The sequence below is a fragment of the Branchiostoma lanceolatum genome, chromosome 1 (genome assembly GCF_035083965.1).
Source record: "Branchiostoma lanceolatum isolate klBraLanc5 chromosome 1, klBraLanc5.hap2, whole genome shotgun sequence".
NCBI classification, from domain to species: domain Eukaryota; kingdom Metazoa; phylum Chordata; class Leptocardii; order Amphioxiformes; family Branchiostomatidae; genus Branchiostoma; species Branchiostoma lanceolatum.
The window spans coordinates 29,330,657-29,351,702 of NC_089722.1; the positions used below are offsets into that span (position 1 = coordinate 29,330,657).

General features: G+C 43.8%; 1 protein-coding gene across 3 annotated transcripts; it reads right to left on the bottom strand.

Moving 5' to 3' along the window:
- Positions 1-1,901: 1,901 nt before the first annotated feature.
- Positions 1,902-20,913, bottom strand: LOC136447438 (golgin subfamily A member 6-like protein 22). Of its 3 annotated transcripts, none has more exons than XM_066446363.1 (20): positions 20,775-20,913; positions 19,912-20,048; positions 18,370-18,532; positions 16,364-16,796; positions 15,788-15,968; positions 15,183-15,302; positions 14,571-14,737; positions 13,810-13,906; positions 12,905-13,071; positions 11,946-12,042; positions 11,360-11,526; positions 10,584-10,809; positions 10,194-10,301; positions 9,670-9,804; positions 9,141-9,290; positions 8,191-8,334; positions 6,365-6,623; positions 5,612-5,863; positions 4,753-4,955; positions 1,902-2,621 (listed from the first exon to the last, which is right to left on the bottom strand). In XM_066446363.1, the coding sequence occupies exons 1-20, from the start codon at positions 20,890-20,892 to the stop codon at positions 2,433-2,435; spliced, it is 3,513 nt and encodes a 1,170-aa protein (XP_066302460.1). In that variant the 5' UTR covers positions 20,893-20,913; the 3' UTR covers positions 1,902-2,432. The 3 variants fall into 3 exon arrangements, with proteins under 3 accessions (XP_066302460.1, XP_066302452.1, XP_066302467.1); XM_066446355.1 differs by having other exon boundaries at positions 5,552-5,863; XM_066446370.1 differs by lacking the exons at positions 11,946-12,042; positions 12,905-13,071 and having other exon boundaries at positions 5,552-5,863; positions 20,775-20,910.
- Positions 20,914-21,046: the final 133 nt, after the last annotated feature.

Sequence of the window (21,046 nt, forward strand, 5' to 3'; positions counted from 1 at the left end):
AAGTTTTGTACAATGAACGCAGTGGAAAATGAAATACATTTCATTTGCCAATGCCCTCTATATGAGGCCGAAAGAAACGATTTATATAAAACATCTTCCGTTAATTCTCCTAGCTTTTACCATTTGAATAGCTTACAAAAATCCATATCACTACTAAAATCAACAAACCCACTTACGATAAAAAACGTGGGTCTCTTCATTTTCCACTGCCTTCAAAAAAGAAGTCAAACCCAACCATAGTCAACCTTAGTTAACTTAGAACTTTGATAGTAGTCTAGATAACTATTTTTGATTCCCATGTATTTCCATGTACATGTTTGTCTGCAATTAGCCTTCGGGCATGAACTTGCAATAAATTTATTATCATATTCCATTGGTTAAAGTCCGGACTTTCAAGTCCGAACCTGAACCTAAACCTCTGGACTCGAGTCCAAACCTAAACCTACACTCGGGTTTAGGTACGCACCACTACCTACAACCAGCAGAGATTAGCAGGGAGTAACCCTTCTCAGAAATCTTCAGGACCTAGTCGGCTCTATCCTTGAATTGATCCACAGTTACGCAACCACTACATCAGAAGCAAGATTTGAGAGAATGTACCTATGCTTTGGCCAACGTGCGAATCCAACAGTGCGCTTTTTGCATCCAAGACTCTACAATGTGAACCTAAGATGGGCTTCCTACAGGACTTCTTAGCTTAGTGAAAACAACTTCTTAAAGCCTAGTCTTAAGGTAGAATGCTATAGAGGGTTATGAGCGAGGAACTCAATCATACGGCTGAGATGGAAACAGGCATATGAAGGGACATTTCAAACTGTCGAAATGCTACTCACAACAAGATTTGTTCACATACAATAAATACGAAGGAAGGTACAAACAACGATCGTCTGTATATCACACACTCTACAGGGGCGAGCGACTGGTTCAAAGTTAAATGTCTTTTCTAACCTGTTTTTTAAAAATAATCACAAATCCTAGCAAATCATTATTGCCTTTAAAATCAAATACATTTGGGTTCCCTTACACCGTCAATCATTGCCTTCTGCTAGTTTTCACTTGTACCTTAACAATATCCAAATGTTGTTGTTGTTCACCTCGCACTGCCTAGTGGCACATAGATTTTCTTGCTGTTTCAGTAGGGTGTATTTGTACAGGGAGGGGTTGCCCAGGCCCTTTCCTTTAAACGTGTTCGACCACCATTCTACGTGCCTTACGAGAAACGGATACAGTCCCGACAGAGATGCCCTCCCCAGGGTTTGAACCGAAAATAAATGGTACCAAGAGCTCAACTCTGAGGCTGCTAACGCTTAACGTTACCAGCTGAGCCAAAGGGACATCCCAATATCCGAATGAATGGATGTAAAAAATACCAAATGTATCAGGCGAAACGCTTTCGCCAAGCGTTCAAGTTGTTGATCAGGATCTCTCCCTCGTAGCACGCCTCTCCAGCGATGGCCTTGAAGTAAGAAGAAACCCATTAAAGTCCAAAAATAGGGCATCCCGATCCCTTCACGTGGGTAGAGAACACAGGAAATTCATTTCTACGCAATGTTGTATATTAAAGGCTGTGGCTGGTGGCGTGCAAAGTACGTTACATAATCCTAAACAAGATGTACTTCACCACACGTGCCGCTCCTAGTAGATGAGGTATTTCAACTTCCCGTCTCGCCAGAGGAGAACATCATTGTCTGCTTCCTGCTTTGGCGTACCGCTGCCACTTTGTGATAGTCTCGAAAGACACCGTGTGATACTACACACGTCGGCCTTCAAATTGGCTTTCCACTTATACTTTTCCCCAAACGTACGGTTGGATTTCACGACGTGCGTGTGAATCATTTGGGAAGCAAATTAAAGGTCATACGATTTACAGTTTTAGAGACTAAACAGAAAGGCGAATCAAATAGATGTCTTTAATCGTTCTTGTTCATTTAGATTGTCATATATAATATACATATACTTTACATAGAATTCATCGGAAAAGGCTACAGGTATTTCAAGAAAGGTATCTAACAGTTATTCCGACGATACAGTTTAATGCATATATGAACAGATATAGTTTCTTTTGGTGAAAAATTGAATGACTCAAGAACGAGAATATTAACGTTGTAAAAAATCAAGGACCCATTCAATACAATGATAAAAGATTGCTTGACTGAATATCTCTAGTCCTTGTCACAAAGACGTTGGAATATTCAAGACATTTTATGTTACAAATCTCCAGTGAATCACGTAACCAGCTTCTTCATAGACGTGGGCAGATGCAGACATCCTGACACCATTGACCCCTTGCAGACGTCACACCTTCACTCAGGTCAAGTGACGTAAGCTTCAGGTCAAATGAACGTCCTATTGAGAAGGACCAGGTCGAAAGTTTGTTGGTAAGCGCTTTACCTTGTGTAGGGAACTATCGTGTGGATGCATTAATACATTCTCTATTTCTTGTCGTCCATTCCTTCCGTCTCGTCCTTCTGTCCATCAGGAAGCCTGGTGGGTGCGGACCTGGTCACATGGACGGTGGGTCGCCCCCCTCCCCCCGCCCGGTCCACTTCAATCGTGATAGCGTTTCTCTTCAGCTCTTTCAGCTCCATCATGGCGAAATCTCTCTCCTTTTTCACCCGCTCCTGAATAACAAACAACGCGAGGAAGGTGGCAAACTTTCTTTCCACACACACACAAAGAAAGGCAATGATAAACCAAAGTGCGGTTATACCGGCTCTACAGATACTATACAGAAAATTCAGTTGAGAATAGGAATTCATCTTTGACTGATTGTGGACGAAATAGATGAATTTTTCCTATTTATATACTCAATTTAAAGCTATGGATGAGCTTTCAAAAATGGAATTCGACGATTCAATCAGACAATGTCATCCTGGGCGATGCAGCAGAGTACATATTACCCTATACCACAAAAGCCCTTTCTGCAAGGATTGGACACGCTAAAGCCTTTTTCTAGGCCTAGGATCCTGAGTAATTGGGCAATATGCCCGCGTACTAAAGCCTTCCCCGATCCTGAATCAGAATCCAATAACAACAGTAACAGGTTTGAAGACCGAGATCACGACCGTTGAAAGTGTCCTTGAATCAAACGATTCTTAGATTGTTTTGAATTGCAGAAGATATCCAGAAATTCTGGTTATGCAACTCCAATCTTGATAACATAGGATGTACAGCGACCAAAATAGGATGTATGTACAGCGACCAAAATAGGATTTATGTTACCCTTGACTTCATAATTGGAATATGATACAAGATGTATAAGTAAAAGTATGATTTAAAAGACAACAAAACACACCAAACGAAAAAAAAATAATTCCTTATCTATGAAATTTGCTGAGTGATCCGTCAAATATTTGGTCGCTCAGTTGTAGCAGGCTCTAGTGGAAAGGTTAGCTACATCGATATGCGGAACATATATTATGCAAATAAGGCCCTCATTTTCATAATTTACATTCAGCCATGTTCACTGTCACATAATTTCCAAATGCCACAAGTATGACATTCCAGTTATCTATATGAAATAACAGTATTTTCTCATTGATTATGCAAATTAGATCTTCATAGATTGTCTTAACCTCATTAACGTAATCTATTCAGAGTTTTGGTATAAAACCTGGTTTCCCAGTCCTATCGTTTGTCACTGACGAAAGACAGCGGATGCTGTCTGAAACGTCTGTTTCAAAATTGTATCCAGTTGCTTGAGTAACTATTTTTGGCGTATAAATAAACTTAGCTTATAGACTTCTCTCGTTTCACAAAAGTTACTTTCTGACTGATAAATTTCCTCCATAAAAGTGTGGAGTGATTCCATTTGGATTTGGGATAAAATTGAACCAGTCGTATTTAAGGATGTCCTTCTAGCGGCGCCACAGTTAACACTGGGTGTCGATGTTATCTATCAAACGAGACCAGGGTTTCATCTCACATGTCCCAACTTCAATTTTAGGCATGTCCTCGACAAAAGAGATCCTATCTTCCTTTCCTTTAAAAATGCTCCAATGAAGAAGGCGCCTCGGGTTAACGGCCCCAAGTTTTAATGAGCGGTAGTTCGCCATCAATCATAACGGGTGTCTTCCCTTGACGCCATCTTGTGGCGGTTTTGTCTGTACCCATAAGTAAGGGAACCGCGTTCCAATGACGCCAAAGTTGTCAAAATACATTGATGCCTAACTGTGAACCACATTCAATCCTCAGCAATATGCCTGTCTACATTTTTTGGAAGTTAGCCAAAGAAGTGCAACTCTGGACAGGAGATTGGACGTTAGCCAAAGAAGTGCAAGGCTGGACAGGAGAGATACTTCGTTTTGTTTACGTTTTGGGGAATTTATTTTGTTTATTTGATTTATTTGTTGAATCTTAAGATACATCAAATTTCATCGCTTTTGGTCTACGCCTGTGATCAAAATTCCGTAGGAAACGACGAGATCTGTTATACAAAAATTTGTTTAAGTTAAGTTGACTAAAATATTTTTCAGACAGTAAAAGGAAAAAAAACACAACAAGAAATTAAACTAAGTGAAAACAGAGAAGGAGGACGAAAGAGTGAAAGGAGATAAAGACACAGAGAGACGGGGAGAGAGAGAGAGACAGAGACAGCAGTAGAGAGACAGAGAGAGACAAGAACTTTAAGACAGACAGACAGAGGAACGGACAGAAAGACACACACACACACACACAGGGACAAAACAAGACAGAGAGGGGGAGACAGAAACAGAAAGACAGAGCGACACACACACAGAAAGAGACTCTCACCATCTCCTTGACAATCACGTCCTTCTCGTGTATGGCGGCGTCTCGGACCCGTTTGGACATGTTCAACCTCTCTGTCATCTTCTCCATACTGATCAGAGTCTTGTCCTTCCCCATCATGGCTTTGACATTGGCCTCCATCGCCTGGTCGCGCTCGCGTACTGCTCGGTGGCGCTCCTTTACAGCCGTCTCTAGGTTCTTGCGTGCTGTACATTGAAACAAACGATTTGAAGTTAAAATCAATTATGGGTAATAGTGAAAAGGGTTACAACTGTAATGCAGGCAGCTATCAGCCAAGCAATATGGTGCGGTTGGCTAGTTTTTAAAAGGTATGATGGACGCCACACACACAAACACACAAACACACACACAAACACACACACACACACACACAAACACACACACACACACATACACACACACTCACACACATACACATACACACACACACATACACACACACACACACACATACACACACACACACACACACACAGATATACACACATACACATACATGCACACATACACACATACCGTATGATACATACAAACATACATACAAACACACATACATAAACACACACGCATATACATACATACAAACGCACACACATACGCACAAACACACACACACTAACACATACTATACGTAAAGTTTCATGCACACGCACACACACACGCACACACACACTTTATGTGACACTAATGGAGATTTGTTTGTGTGGAGTGCGAAACTTACTGCAAGAGCAAGATAGGCCAAGCGACTTGATCCTACTGTAGACTTATATATTCTAGTTACCTTCGTCAGAGTCTTTTGAAAAACAGGCAAACATGCCCATGGCGTGCTCCGCCTCCGTACCTGCGTCTCGCTCCTCAACCGCACGGCGGCGCTCTTCCAAAGTACTGTCTCTCTCAGAAGCCAGTGTCTCTTTATCGCTCAAAGCGGCGGCTAGCTGTTCCTGGGCGGTTCTCACATGCTGAGTCGCTCGGTCTTTTTCGCTCCTCGCTTCCCTGAGTTGTTCCAGGGCCTTGTCTCTTTCGTGCACGGCGAGATCTCGTTCCTCTCCCGCTGCCTTCTCTTCATACACTGCGGCGTCTTTCGCCTGGATAGCTGGATAAAAACGAACAAATCAATTCGTCCACGGAGCAAATCGAGCTACATCTTTTTGTTTAAAGAAAGTGAATGAAAACAGCGTTCTGTACAATGATGACAGGGCTGCAATATTGATAATACTTTAATACTGACCAAGTGTTGTTAGATTCATTCACCAATGATGCCACCAAATGAAGCCTTATAACCCGCTGTTGGTAAAGATGTTGGTGTCTTCTACTCTCGAAAGGTTAGGCAATCAGACACGGGATCGAAAGTTCACGGGTTCGATTCCTGGAATTCCTGGATAGACGTTTTTTCCTTAAGAAAGTTTCTTCCCTCACTCCACCCGGGTGTAAATGGGAACTTGACTTCAGTTGGGGAGGTAAAAAAGTGAACGCCGTGGAAGAAGAGGGATGGGCCCCGCCTTCCAATACCGTGTTCTAGACACAGTGGATTAACTATCCACTGCCCCTACGGCCTCAAAAAGGCTTTTTTAACCTTGACCTTTTACCTACTCACCCTCATCCCGATCCTGTAACGCCTCGTCCTTTTCCTTCAGCGCTTCCTCCAGTTCCAGTTTCGCCTGGCTGTACAGGAGGCGGGTCTCCTCCTGCTGTTCCTGTGCGGCCCGAGCCTCCTCCAGTGCCGCCTCCCGTGTGATGATGGCCTCCTTCAGTTCTTTCAAAGCTCTCTCAGTTTCCAGACGAGTTTCGTACCTTTCATTAACAGCTTCGTCGCGCTTAGCGATAGCTTCTGCTCTCTCCTTTTCTGCTTTCTCCTGGAAATTGAAAAAAAAACTATCCTTCATTTTCTTTTATGTAGTGTTTTTTGTACTGTGGACGACTCGCTTTTTCTATAGTAAGGCTATATTGATTTGGTTATATGGATGACATCCGAGCGCGCATCAATTTTCGTCCATTTCCAAATAAAGATTTGGGCCATACTGTGAATCGTACAAAACAGCTTCAAAATGAGAAGCTATGTTGTGAATAGCAAAATGATATTTTGGAAAGCTGATACTAATGTCGCACAATGCCAAAGACAATTGAAAAGTCAAAGAAGAAGATTTTAAAGAACATAGATAGATAATCTATATTTCAGTTTATGGTACTATGTGTGCTCAGTTTTGGTAATTCTTCCTGACTATGTAAACTTCACAATGAAGGCAACTTTTTTCCTTTTATTTAATTCGCACGCTCGCATCAGTTTTGGGGTCTCCTAAGTACGTCAGCCTAATAATCAAATCAACATGGCCTAGGAATAGTCATATAAAAGCATAATTCCAACATAATCATTCCAACCCAACAATTTTTCACTGAAATGAAAGGTCAAACTTGTACTCAGCTTGCAATAGGTTTGAAACTGGAGTTGGATGATGTGTCTTCTTCACTACCAAGTCTATTCTAGCTGAACCTGACAAAAGAACCAGTGACAGTCAATCGATGCGCGGTTTTGCTGCATCACCGCTTCTGATATCAAACGGTTTTACGCTGACAAAAGACTCAATAAATCAAAAGCATACAAACTCCCCTGTGCATTTGGGTTGAACCGGGCCGAGTCTAATTTTACTACCAACAAAAGGGTAAGTATCGTTGATGGACCGTGAAGTGAAGTTGATGACCACTGCTTTTGGCAAGCACTTTGTAGTTGACCTTTGGATACTTTCGGGTGCCATATATTTCAACAGCTAAGCTTAGAGTGCAAGCAGGCTGATGTATATCTAGAATTAGTCAATACAAGCAGTTAAGAAAGTGTCCATAACTATGCCATACAAAACGACCTCGACCTATAGCACTTTACAAAAGTATCATTCGTACTACGGGGCCGAATGGCCTAGTGGCTAAGCTGGCGGACACGAGATCGAAAGGTCACGGGTTCTATTCCTGGAATTCCTGGCTAGACATTGTGACCTTGGGAAAAGGGACTTTACACGATTTTTCTCACTTCACCCAGGTGTAAAAATGGGTACTTGACTTCGGTTGGGGAGGTAAAAGGCGGTGGAAGGAGAGGGATGGGCTCCGCCTTCCAATGATGTTCCTTTACACGACTCTTCTCTCACTTCACCCAGGTGCAAAAATGGGTACCTGACTTCGGTTGGGGAGGTAAAAGGCGATGAAAGGAGAGAGATGGGCTTCGCCTTCCAATACCGTACCCTAGACAAATTGAAACACAACCCACCGTCCCTACCTTAAAAAGGCTATGGGACTATCTTTACCTTTACTTTTTTTACCAATAACGACCTAGACCTTGCACTTTAAAAGATTATATTCATACTACTGCCGTCAAAACACGTCAGTGTATCTTTAGCCACAGTACGTATAAAGAAACTATACAGTAATGAGTACTTTTAGTCTGAGAGCATCCTCCTTCGCCTGGACGGCGCTGTCTGTCTCCTGCTGTGCCGCCGCCCTCTCCTGCACCGCGTTGTCTCTCTCTTTCACCGCCACCTCCCTCTGAAGGATGGCGTTATCTCGTCTTTTGTTAGCTTCCTGTGGGCAACGTCATTAAGTATGTCGTGATATGATATCTGTGCATTCATTTCTATCTGTGAGCAAATGAGAAATCACGTAACTGCTCTTTTAGAGAGGACGGCGTAATTGTAAACGCGGAACGCCATCAACATCATTTCTTGATGCATGCCATTATTGTACATGCAATTTATTTCCCTTTGTGAGAAACACGGTGCCCATGTAACTAGTCGTTAGTGACGACTTTGAAGTGATTCCCATCATATGCCAGGAACGGAAATACACCCACGTGCGTCCTTCGCCTTAAAGAAAACTGCCTAATTCACAATGATCATATACCTTAAGGTTGTTATCATGTCTAACATATTGGAGTAGGCTCTTTCCATCAGGTTGTGACCGGCAATCAGTAGTCGCAGACGTCCTTTACCTTTCAAGTACGGCCCACGTTAACTGTGTGCGCTCGGCACGTGCTCGGGCCTCACGCAGTCTTTCTCTCTGTGTGTGGGCCCGATCACACGTGTGCGTATATTCGAATATTCAACTACGCAGGAGTTGCGGATTAACATTTTTTGGGTTTAAGTAAAACTTGTGGGGAAGAAGTTGCTTTCTACTTTGACCCACCGTTGTGCAGCCTGGTTATCGAACTGAAAAAAAAGACTTCTTCCGCCGCAAACTTTACCTGAACCAAAAGGTTGTTGATATGCAACTCATGCGGACTTGAATACACGCAGAAGTGTGAACGTGCCCTATCAAACGATAGGGGTGAAGACAGCCGGCTAGAGCTCCAATTGTCGTGAACTGACCGTTACTTCTTCAGAAGTATTTACCTGTTGTTCTTTCCTCGCTAGGTCCCTGTCAGCTACTGCGGCGTCCCGTTCCTGAGCGGCTGCTTCCCTGAGCCGCACGGCCTCCTCCTTCTCCTGCACCGCCTGTTCTCGAGCAAACTCCGCCTGGTCTTTCTGTCTAATGGCGTCGTCCTTACAATCGGGGCCGATAAAAAAAACATCGTAAAATATCGACAACCGCTATAACTGGTGTGTTACGCAGAAGGGCGTTTATAAGGGCCGTAGATGCAAAAGAAGTACTCTAAAAAATAGTTGATCGCTCGTTGTGATGTTTGTAAAGTTTGCATATGTGGAGCCCTTCAAGAAGAAAGGATGAGCCGATAAATAAAAATTGTACTATTGGACTCTTCAAGCAGAGGTTGGTGGGGGAAGATCGTGACCTTTTTATCCTATGCCCCGCTCTCCCCACCGGGACAAAAAAGGGGCATAGAATAAAAAGGTCATGATCTTCCCCCACGAACCTCTGCTTGGTACTATGAGCTAATGATAACCGTAGTTTACATATTCTGACCTTTCCTTTGAGCGCGGTTGCTTCTGCCTCTCTCGCCTTGTCCCTCTGTCGAACAGCCTCCTGGGCTGTCTGGACCGCGTAGTCCCGCTCCTGCAGCGCCGCCTGCCGGACTCGAACTGTATTGCGTTTCTCCTCCTGCAGATAGCCGAGCAATGACGTCATCCATGTGAACTTTTTTCAGTCGACTGTTAACTCTCCATATGCAGGCATTAAAAGCCCTACAAAAGTATGTATTACTAAAGAGTGTTTGTGGCATGATTTGAAGCTCACACGCTCGTAGTAGTACTAGTAGTAATAAATGTGATACACAATCAGTAATCGTTCAGCACCAAGGACAGTGCTTGTGTATAGTGCGACATTTAGGCGGGACTCTGTGTACTAAAGCTCTTTCCGTAATTAAAGGAGCGTGCGACAACTGGACATTGAAGGACACAGTGTTAAGTTCATAGAGCGATCCAGCTAAAGCCAAAAAAAGAAGACTGTCGTATTGACTGACAACTCCTTCTATGAAAAAAAGTACGTGCCTCCATAACTCTGTGTATCTCCTCCTTGTCTTTCACAGCCTTGTCTCTCTCATCTTGCGCCTTTTGTTGCGCCTGGATGGCTCTTTCTCTATCAGCCAATGCATTGTCCTGTACATATATATCGCCACGCGAAAAGAAAAACATTTGATACGTTGAAGAAGCAAAACAATAATAACACTGGTAGCTTAAATTTTGTTATTTTCGAAGTTGATAAATGAATCTTCGGTACGGAATTTGAAAAGTTTAAACTGTTCCCCAACTAAAAAAAATAGACTCTAACTCTAACAAGTTGTTTTTTAAGCTTTATTATTAGAAGTGCAGTAACAAAGACCAAATACAAGGGCATAGTGGCACTGCACTCATTAAAGTTGGACTCCAGGTCTCCCTAACCTGTTCCTTGGCGGCCCTCTCCCACTCTGCCACGGCGCTGGTTCGGTCCTGCACGGCCTTTTGTAGATCAACAAGCGCCGCTTCTCTCTCCTTCACGGCACGGTCACGCTCGAACGTCGCCATCTTGTTGGCCCGAACGGCGTGTTCTCGTTCCCGGTTTATCGCCTCGTTTTTCTGGACGAGTCTCGCCAGCTCGAAGTGTGCAACATCTCTCTCTCTTCTCGCTCTGAATGAGTTTATGATTGAGATTTTCATACGCACAAAGAAATTTACATGTAGCATGTTTTAATGTCTAACCATTTAGTCAGTAATAATTGCAATTCAGTTCAGTCCATTTCACATGAAACTTAGCTAGACAAACTTAAGCTATTTTTCATCTATCTCTAGTCCTCTTTGTTGTTGTTGTTGTTGTTGTTGTTATTCACCTTATAGTGCCTGATGGCAAATAGGGCAGCAGTTTTTCTCGCTGTTTCAGTATCAGGTGTATTTTTACTGGTAATGGTTGTTAGCCCTTCACCTTTAACGTGCCAGAGGCACCTTATTTCACGTCTCTACCAAAAGACAGGTGCAGCCCCAGCCGAGATGTCCTGTCCCAGGATTTGAACCTGTGTCTTCCAGTTACCAACTACTTGGAACCAGGAGCTCAACTGTGAGGCTGCTACCATCTCTGTACTCTAGTCCTCTGTACCTCTCTTGTATTTCTCAAAGCTATGTTCAGAATCACATGCAACGACTGAATCTTAAAAAAAAATGCAATTACAAAAAAGTGCACATACCTCTCCGCGTCTTTTGCAGCTTTCTCCTGAGCCCGCACGGCCTGGTCCCGCTCCCTGACCGCGTTGTCCCGTTCCTTCATGACCCTGTCCCACTCTAGCATGACCGTCCCGCGCTCGCGCACGGCCTCGTCCCGCTCCAAGATGGCGTCGTGGAAGTCTTTCTTCGCCTTTAGTAGTTTTAGTTAAGAAAATAAATTGTGTTCACATGCCATGAGGTGCTGTGAGGCATCAAAACGCTTCACGTGTACATGTGGAATTTTGCGGGAAAAGGTGTTTCATTCTCCATGTCACCGACTGGTCAAACTGTCAGCAGCTAAAATGATTACCTTTGCATGCAATTTACTTCCCGTCAACCTTGTTCTATTTTTGTTCAAAGCACGTTATTTGGGTCCAATCACAGAGCTCATGTTTTAGTTTTAAAAGAACAATTTCGTAGCATTATAACAGTTCATTAATAAGCCTAGAAAATACCTGAACAACTACTTTAGGACACAGTTTATGAATGTTATGCCTATCATAACGGACTGTCAATTTGTTTTCCATCCTCTTGTTGCCATCTTGGGGAGAGGGGCAAATTTTTCTGTACCTTCTGCAGAGCATGATCTCGTTCCCGGGATAGTGCGTCCTGCTCGCGGGTGACTCGTTCCAATTCAAATTGAGCGGCGGTTTTCTCTTTGTTTGCTCTGGGGAAAACGCATCGACACATGATTACGTCGCTCCAAAGCAAAAATGAGAAGTCAGACAATACGTAGATCTTTTCTGTGCCCCTCCACCTGACTCCTTTTACATCATACTCAATCATCTACAGACTTTGTGTTAACGAGCTGTTAGACCTTTACACAGCGTCCCACCCCGTGCGTCCAACGTAATACATGTAATAAGTAGGTTCACGGTGTAAGTACGCAAGTGCAGCTAAATGCGGTGTGGTTAATATGCCAAAGGTGAAGGCCCCTGAGAAATATGCAAAACACGTCTGTTTGCACGGTAGAGGCTTTGACATATTACCCACAATGCATTTTGCTGCTCATGAGCACTTGGAACCGAGAAACACCTTATTGTAATCTCAACATCGGGAAGTATTTCACCATAGAATTCGTTAAGCTGCGTATACGAATATCGGGCCTGTGTAGTTTTCTAGATTCTGATATTCCCGTTACAAGCATTGTAGATGAGTTGATGTAATGCATTACCTCTAAAAGATAAATAGGCACGATGTGGAAGGAGTTAGGTGGGAGTGACACGCGTATAACTAGTCAGAAAAACAGAAAACAGAAAAACGTCGTAGTCTCAGAAGAAGACGTCGCACTCCTGCCAAACGTTTGACACACCATCATGTCCGTCTTGGAAAGATTCTTGCGACTCGTGTTCTACTGAGGAAGAGACGTGCTATCGGATGAGGAGGATGAAACTCCGTCAAGAACAGCGAGAGAGGGACTGAGGAGTTTGTGGGAGCGTCGCACCATTCCCCTACACTTCTGTCGCTTCTTTAGATGGTTTGTATGGACTATTCAGGAATACGACATCGACATATGTGATACAAAATACCTCTCAGCGTCCTTGACGGCCGTTTCTCTGGCTACCACGGCCTGGTTTCTCTCGCTCACGGCCTCGTCGCGTTCTTTGACGAAGTGGTCCCGCTGAAACATGGCCGCGTCGCGCTCACGCACAGCCTCGTCGCGCTCCAGAACCGCGTCCTGATATTCCCTCTTTGCCTGGGCGGTTGACATTTTACGTACAGGAGGTTAAGGACGATTTGGTGAAACTGCCGCAATGGTATTGTCTTGGAAATGTGGGCATGATTAAGATGATCAAGTAGTATTGCACATATGCTCAAAGTCTGTTAAAACAATCCATCGTTCGTAGTGTAGCAGCATAAGGCTTCGTAAAAAGTCATTTTAAAAGCGTTACTTCAAAGTGTTTGTGTAATTGAAATTATTGCATTAAAGTTCTCTGTTTTTATCTGCGTTGGTAAACAACATGATAAGAAGCTGAAATCTAGTTCAAACACACCAGAAAATTGTACTTTCGTACAAGGTTAATCAAGGACGCCTTCTACATCAAGGCCATCGACCTTCCTTAAATAGAGACGGGAGGCGCTACAGGTTTCCTGGTACCTTTGACCCATAACTAGAGCCACGTTTCTGTGACGTCAAAAATGTGGGTCATTCATCTTGAGAAAGGCCATAAATTCTGTACGGCCGGTTTGTGTGATGGGCCTAGCCTCTACCAGGCTCCGCGGATCGCTGGAAAAATAGTAGAAATTGGCCAAATAGAGTGAATAGTTTGCTAAGGTAGTCAGTGGGTCGCCTATTGTCCCTCTCTCCATAGCCGACTCCCTTAGCATACTATTCACTCCATTTGGTCAATTTCTGCTATTCTTCCAGCGATCCGCGGAGCTTGCTAGAGTCTATGTTGGGCCTGAAGTTTAGCTTCATGTCAGCTGTATACACCTGTTGCGACACGTGATCCCGTTCCCTGGCTGTCACCTCCTTCTCCCGGACGGCCTGTGCCAGCTCGTACTGCGCAGACTCCTTCTCCTCGTTAGCTCTGTGCAAACGCATCAACACATGTAGTTTGTACTAGATTAGTATACAATATAAGTAGCCAGTTGATCATTTCTGCCATTGACAATTGTATAGCCTGGAAACATTCATGTATACGTAGTTTTACTAGATTCGTATTGCACTGTACCTGTTGCAATTGTTGTGCAATAAACTTTGCCTTGACTTGACTTGACGTGTAATCAATGGTCGACAGGCTTAAACAGTGGACAACTTAGTTGTCTCCTAAAGTTATCCTCGCTCTCCATGTGTTTCTATTCTCACTTATACATGTACACAAAACTAGAACGATTTCTACACAAACACCCCTGCAGTTCCTTAGCAAGCTGGTAGGGGGCCCAAAACTACACCACTCCTTCCAAGACAATCAAGGCAACAGCATGTCCAGGACCAAAGACACAGAAAAGGGAAGTCTTGCTGCAGTACCAAGGTCGACCACCAGGAGGCCCCACATCCACGTTGACCATCGGGTTCACAACACCTGCCCAGATACCAAATCGCAATCCTTGTTCGTAAGGTATTCCGCCGGACACGCAGGCACACACACACACGCAAACAGAGTAAAAACTATACCTACATTTTCAGGGAAGTAACTACAGGTGTAGACTCTGTATCCATAGCATTATAACAACTTTTTTTGTAAGAAGAACCTTCTGATGTCCAACAAAGCCCTCTCCATCGCCGCGAAGGCGTCATCTCGTTCCTTGACGGCATCGTCTCGTTCCCTGAGCACACTGTCCAACTCTGACATGACCGCGCCCTGCTGCTGCAATGCCTGGTCCCTTTCCGAGAGGGCGTTTTGAAGTTCCGTCTTTGTCTGGGAGGTTGAACGCGATGTGAACATCGGATATAAAAGATGTGTCAATCAGATACGTTTGTTGTCTGTTTTTCGAAGTGAAGGGTTTACTCAGTCGAAAATTCGAAATGCATGATAGGAACGCGTGAGTCATTTTACAATAACAAACGAAAATTGTCTATTGTCCTATGATCTTAAAACTCCTTGGTTAAGATACTATATTGTATAGGCCGCGGACAAGAACGGTTTATACATGTCTTAGGATTTCCTCTGCTGTCAAACTTCATCAGGAGAGAGTCCGAGAGACCAATTCCAGCAGACTATTCCAGCATTCCAGCATTACCTTACACATCACATGAGGGTAGAGGAGACAAAATGGACTAAGATCACCAGGGCTTAATAAGAGAATAATAAGGAAGATGGAGAAAATGATGGGACAGTAGTGACAGATGTAATGCTGTGGAACCTGTTCCATCTCGAAGGTCCTAGGCCTGGCGTTCCTCCTCTCCAGCTCGCCGGTGATGTGCCGTATCTCGTGCTGCAGTCTCGCGATGGTCGACATGGCCTCGTTCTTTTCACTCATCCACTGGAAAACAAACGGCCAGTAACTAATTCACTAGCCACCACCAGGCCTTCCTACGAGAGTATGGATAGTAGACTTTCGGCAAAATATGGTGAATAATAGACCAAGAGAGTCAGTCCGAGGAAAGGGTATAATTTCCCCTTACTTGTATTACTTTCAAGGAGCAACGACATAAGTAAATCAACATTTTAGTTACATATGTACGACAGTGTGTTAATCAGTAATATCGAAAAAAGTGCACCACCTTGGGTTGGAACCCGACTTAAAAAGCATAAACCCTAAATTAATCCCTAATCAACTATGCCATTAAACATCACGACATGGGCAAAGCGTGCTAATGCACTTGAAGTGGTGGAGCGGGCTAATACACGTAGAAAGGCGACAACCGTTTCAAAAGGCGACGACCACGTTTACGACACGAAAATTTGCTCAGGGGTACAGTTTTGGTAAGTAGTTAATCAGACGCCCGGCCCGTTTATATGACGAACCTGGTTACTGTCTCTCTCCCTGTCGTCTCTTGCAGTCATCAGCTTGTCCTTCTCCTTGTTCGCCAGCCACTCGGCCCGCACTGCCTGGTCCCGCTGTCTCTTCATCAGGTCCCGTTCGTGCGCCAAGTTCTGCACGTCTCTCTCAAGAGTCGAGATCTTCATACTCGATAGTTGTCTATCTCTGGAGGAGATGACATAAAAACATTCATTAGGGCTAGCCTCGAAGTTTCAAACAATCGGATTTGAAGACGGAAAAGCTCCCTCACTGTCTAATTTCCGTCCATCCGTATTTTCTCTCCGTGGAAGTCCTATCCAGTAACGTTACATGCGGTTGCCCTAACCTATTTCAAACGGGCGACTGCAACCATGGCAACGGTTACTCGATATGTCTGCCACGGTGAAGAAATACAGATTGACAGTCTATTCTCCACACCACTCTTTCCCTTTCTTCAAATGACATTTGGAAATTATTATATATTCATAAATATCCAGTCTTTATTCTTCGCTTCTCGTTCGTATTCTCACCATTGCGCATGCGTACTTACTGAGTATTTTAGGAAGGGAAAGCTGTTTTACCTTGCTGAGTTGTCTCTCGCCATGTACCATGTCTGTCGCTCATCTCGGAGCTTGTTGACCTCCGCTTCCAGCGTCTGTATCCTGGTGCCCTGTTCCCTGATCGTCATGGACTGGTCCACCGCCAAGAGTCTCCGTTCCTTCATCTTCAAGTCTTTCGCCAAGTGTTTCTGTAAGTCCCTCACTCTCTCCCGCAGCAGAACCTTCTCCAGGGACTGGGCACGAGATCTGCTCATATTTCCCGCGGCTTTGGATCTCTGTCCCAGGACGGTGCCGTCGCCGGCACTTTGACCTCCCTCGAGGAACAGGCGCAACTTCTTTGATAACTTTCTGGAGGGAAGTCTCTGTGCTGGCTCTAGTATCGGACTGTCTCGCTCTGAAGACGAAAGCGACTTCGTGTCCTCGTCGTGCGAGATGACCAGCCGGTTTATCTCAACTGGAATCAAGAATCACTGACGTTGTGAAGCATCTATTTCTGTATCGTGTTTATTTACTCGGTTTAGTTTTGCATTTGTCCTAGGCCTGTTCAACGTAGTAACACCAACATAAAACCTTGTAACATTTGTTTTGCTGTGCTTTTCTGCAGAGTTGTTGTAGCTGAAAAATACTATTTGAAGGCCAGAATCATACGAGCGAAATGACGCACTCCAATGCATTTTGTACGTTGCATTACTATCAGATACCCAAAAACAAGCTTTGGTATGTAAAAGAAACACGGACTTTTATTTTGGTGTACCTTACTGCAAAACTGTAAAGGTGGCTTGAATATGATAGTAGACCTTCTAATTCCGGACAATATTTTGTTCAGCAAAACATAATTCCGTACTACATCGTGTGAAGATATATAACGGGGGCCGCCCGAACATCGCACGCTTCCGAACATCGCACGGATTTTTTACTGATCTTATTTTGCATAAGTACGCCGTGTTTGTGTCCAATGACTATGCTGATAAGGAAGGTAAATAACCCAAGTTCATGCACATAATTGTCATTTACATTCAAAACATATGTGTACATATTCATTTCTTGTTTTGTCGAAAAGTAGTATTTTGACAATAATGATGGCAACGCTGAGTAGAGGGTCACTGCGTAGCTAGACGGCCCGGCACCTAAATATACGACCTGTGCCAAGCAGATACATAAGTCACACAGCTGTCATACACATAAGAAAAATAATTTCATAAAACACTAAAAATTTGGGTCTTTAAGTGTTTGTTGAGAAGAATACCGACCAAAGAAAAACAACGTAAACATTGCTGTCGTCTGACGACGTTGTTTTCCCGCCATTTTTTTGGGCCGCGATGGTGGCGGAACGATTCAACGCACAGTTTTGTTACGCTCTAACATGTGATTGGTACCGTCTATGAAAACGAAACTGAATACAGAGATGGCGAATATACTTCCGAATAAGTAGACGGAGTATTGTTGATGTAAGCGGTGTCGTTTTTTCGTAATGATTTCGTAAGTCGGGCCGCATTCAATGCGTACGTCGGGCCGCGTAGTAGCCTATTTCCCGTGGGAACATGAGCTGGGATGCGCTAGATATAGCCCTTCTCACATGACGTTAGAAGTGCACACAGTCAAAATTTTCCGGTCAAAAGAAAGCTAAAATATAGCAGACTTCAAGCCTTATTTACATTTCCCTAACTTCATCACCAACTTCCGAAGAGAGCAAAATTACCAAAGCGTACTAAGTTAGGCACACTATCTGGCGTAGCACTAAATCAGAAGGTACGTTCGTGAAAATGTCTCACAGCGTCTTCCGCATGTAACGCGTAACATGAAGGGCCCATGAACAGTATGAATACATTTCTTCTCCAAGTATGGTCTTTAGATGAATGTGTTCAAAATTCATTCATTAAAACCTGACCACTCTCTGGCAACCAGCAATGGAGCGCCGTGAGTTCCAGCGCGTAAAAAAATGTCCGATGGTTGGGCACCCCCTGTTATATTTATATCAAACGTACATAGATCCATGGGTGGTAGGAAATGTCCAGGTTCCAACTCACCAGTGGTCCCCTCCCCGCCGCTGTGCCTGACCTTGAGTAACCTCTCCAGGGCTGCCTGGTCAGTGCGCGCCAGGACGTCACAGAACCTGTCAACTGCGCATGCGTCCTTCTCTCTGAGCAGCGTCAACACACGGGCCTTCCGCCGGGCACTGGTGGACTCACTCTGCGACAGAACGGGACGAAACAATGCTACTGTTAAAGCATTTAATTGCGCAGGGATCTAATTTCGCGGTAGGGAGAACCTGAATGGCGTGTGGTTTTAAGTTCGCGTTTGAAACAATAGTAGGGCTGCAGTCATAGGTGGGCAAAAATTTTCGCGCTGAAGAGTTTACCGCGAAAACCGCGAACACAAATAGAACCACAGCGCATAATTCTGCATTTACAGTATTAGGTTGTCTTGGTTACATATCAGCCTAAAACTATAGCACTGCGGCTGTATAAAGTTGATTCGGATGGGGCAGTCGGGAGATTTACTTCGTTGGAGGGAGCAGTTGTTTTGTAAAATGTTCGCGGTGGCGTTTATTATTTTCACGTTTTTCGCGGGACCGCTTTTCGGCGAATTCAAGCCACCGTTACCGTTTCCATTGTATTACTACTTTAATATAGAATTGTTTCAACCGCAAAACACGGCGAAAAAACGCATTGTCCCCTTCAGTATCGCGAAGTTAGGTCCCCTTGAAAATAGATTAATTAACACTAAATGATCCTCCGGTGGGCACCAAAACATGAACATGCAAGTGTAGGCAGACCTCACACGACATACATACAGCAGCTCTGTGAGGATGCAGGATGCAATTTAGAAGAACTGCCAAGAGCAATGGAGGACAGAGAGGACTGGAGGAGGAGGGTGATGTTCATCCGTGTCATTCTTACGCCAAGATGATGATGAAATGATATAGCAAATTTTTGATGTAGGCAGTATAACAGCAGAATTTGATATTATTCCTGTCGCTTGATGTAGTTGATAAGTCACACTATGTTTATATGGACATGCATGCGTTCAACACGCACTCATGACTCAGACACTTCAACATCGTTACGTTTCAAGTACCTCTCACCAGTGCTACTCCGTCAGCTGGAAACTTCAAGATGAATTAACAATTTAAAAGTAGCATTCACTCATTCTGCATTGTTTATGGGGCAGCTAAACCGGTATTGCGAAACCTACCAAAGTATATATTTATATTCTTCTACGTGCTACACTCTGCTACAATGTTTCTTATACCCCCATTCCACTAGTACGGCACTCTCGCTGCGCGCTCCCTGCGGCCTAAATCTAATAGAGCGCTCAACGAATTTCATAGACAAAAACTATGTGTGTACACTTTGTGTGTTTTGTTGCCATTTCAGTCATACTTTTATGTTTTGCATGATATTCCAATTATGAAGTCAAGGGTTACACAATTCCGATTTAGGTCAGCGCGGTCGCCATCTAGTGGAATGGGGGTCATACGAACAGAAATAGCGAGGACGTTTTGTCAGTACATAGGAGCCCTTCTCTCTTCCTTAAACTTCTGGCGTTCATCAATACAAGCTTTTTACCTTTATTGTTTCGACTTCGTCGTAAGAAAAGACGCCGTTGCTCTCCAGAAGACTGTAGAACTGCGGGGTCAGCTGTAACTCACGCAGCAGCAGAGAGAAGTTCTGGTCGATGGTCCTGACATGCGCATCGTCCATTCCTAGTTACAGAACAACACATTTCTATTTCAAGTATTGACAGAACACCAACATAAAAACAAAACGTGCGACGGTCAGTTTGGTCTTACTCTTGCAAAACTGGTACTCTGCACATTTGTCTGAACCGAAAGGTATAACAAGTATAAATGTCACTTTTGAATGAGTTTCCATCGTCAAGAACTAAGATTCTACTAGCTACTCAGTGAAGTCGTTCAACAACAACACTGTAGCATACAAAATGAATGTCATACTTACACTTTGTCAGTTGTAAGGACCAAGATGAAAAGAACACGCACGAAACTAATATGGACATGAATCCATAGTTCCCCACAGACATATCCATCGCGCCTACCAAGGAGGTTTTCTATATAAAACCTCCTTGCACCTACACCCATACAAAACGTGTAGCCTCCACCAGGCCTCCCTATGGGCGTATGGATAGTAGAATTCGGCAAAAAGGGGAATAATTGGCCAGCAGACTCAGTCCACGGTGATGGTCAATATTTCGCGCTTGCAAATGAAGCCTTCTGGTGTCCAGACTTCCGTGGCAAATATCCTCCCTATAGCTGGCGTAGTTAGTCTGGTAGAGACTACAAAACGTGGCATTCTGTGCTGCATTCAGGACTCTCTTTTTGTCTTCTTATGCAACGCCCTTGCGTATCCAAATAACTAACAAAGATATACAAAAGCTTCAAGTATTTTCAAGTGGCAACAGGAAAAATACATACCGATGGTAGGTGACAGGATTTCCCTTTGGAGTACAAGCCGATCTATTTCTAAGGTGTGTCTGGTACCACTGAAGTGTCGGTACATAAGGACAAGTACTTTTAAGTACGACTGAATCATCTATTGAATCATCTGATATTTTTTACGAATCCATAGTGATCCCGCGAGGAAATAAAGCCAATACTTTCGTGGACTGCATAGTTGCGAAAATAAGCCATACCTTTGAGTTATGCAGTTCTAAACTGTACTTTGTTACAGCACATGGAAGCACACG

What these genes read in the sequence shown, in the direction of transcription:
- LOC136447438 (XM_066446355.1), bottom strand. Translation starts at nt 20,892, where the DNA reads ATGATTCAGTCGTACTTAAAAGTACTTGTCCTTATGTACCGACACTTC. An exon ending in ACGAAGTCGAAACAATAAAG is followed by an intron (nt 18,533 to 19,911) that starts GTAAAAAGCTTG and finishes GTTCTGTCGCAG; the next exon opens with AGTGAGTCCACCAGTGCCCG. An exon ending in GCGAGAGACAACTCAGCAAG is followed by an intron (nt 15,969 to 16,363) that starts GTAAAACAGCTT and finishes CATCTCCTCCAG; the next exon opens with AGATAGACAACTATCGAGTA.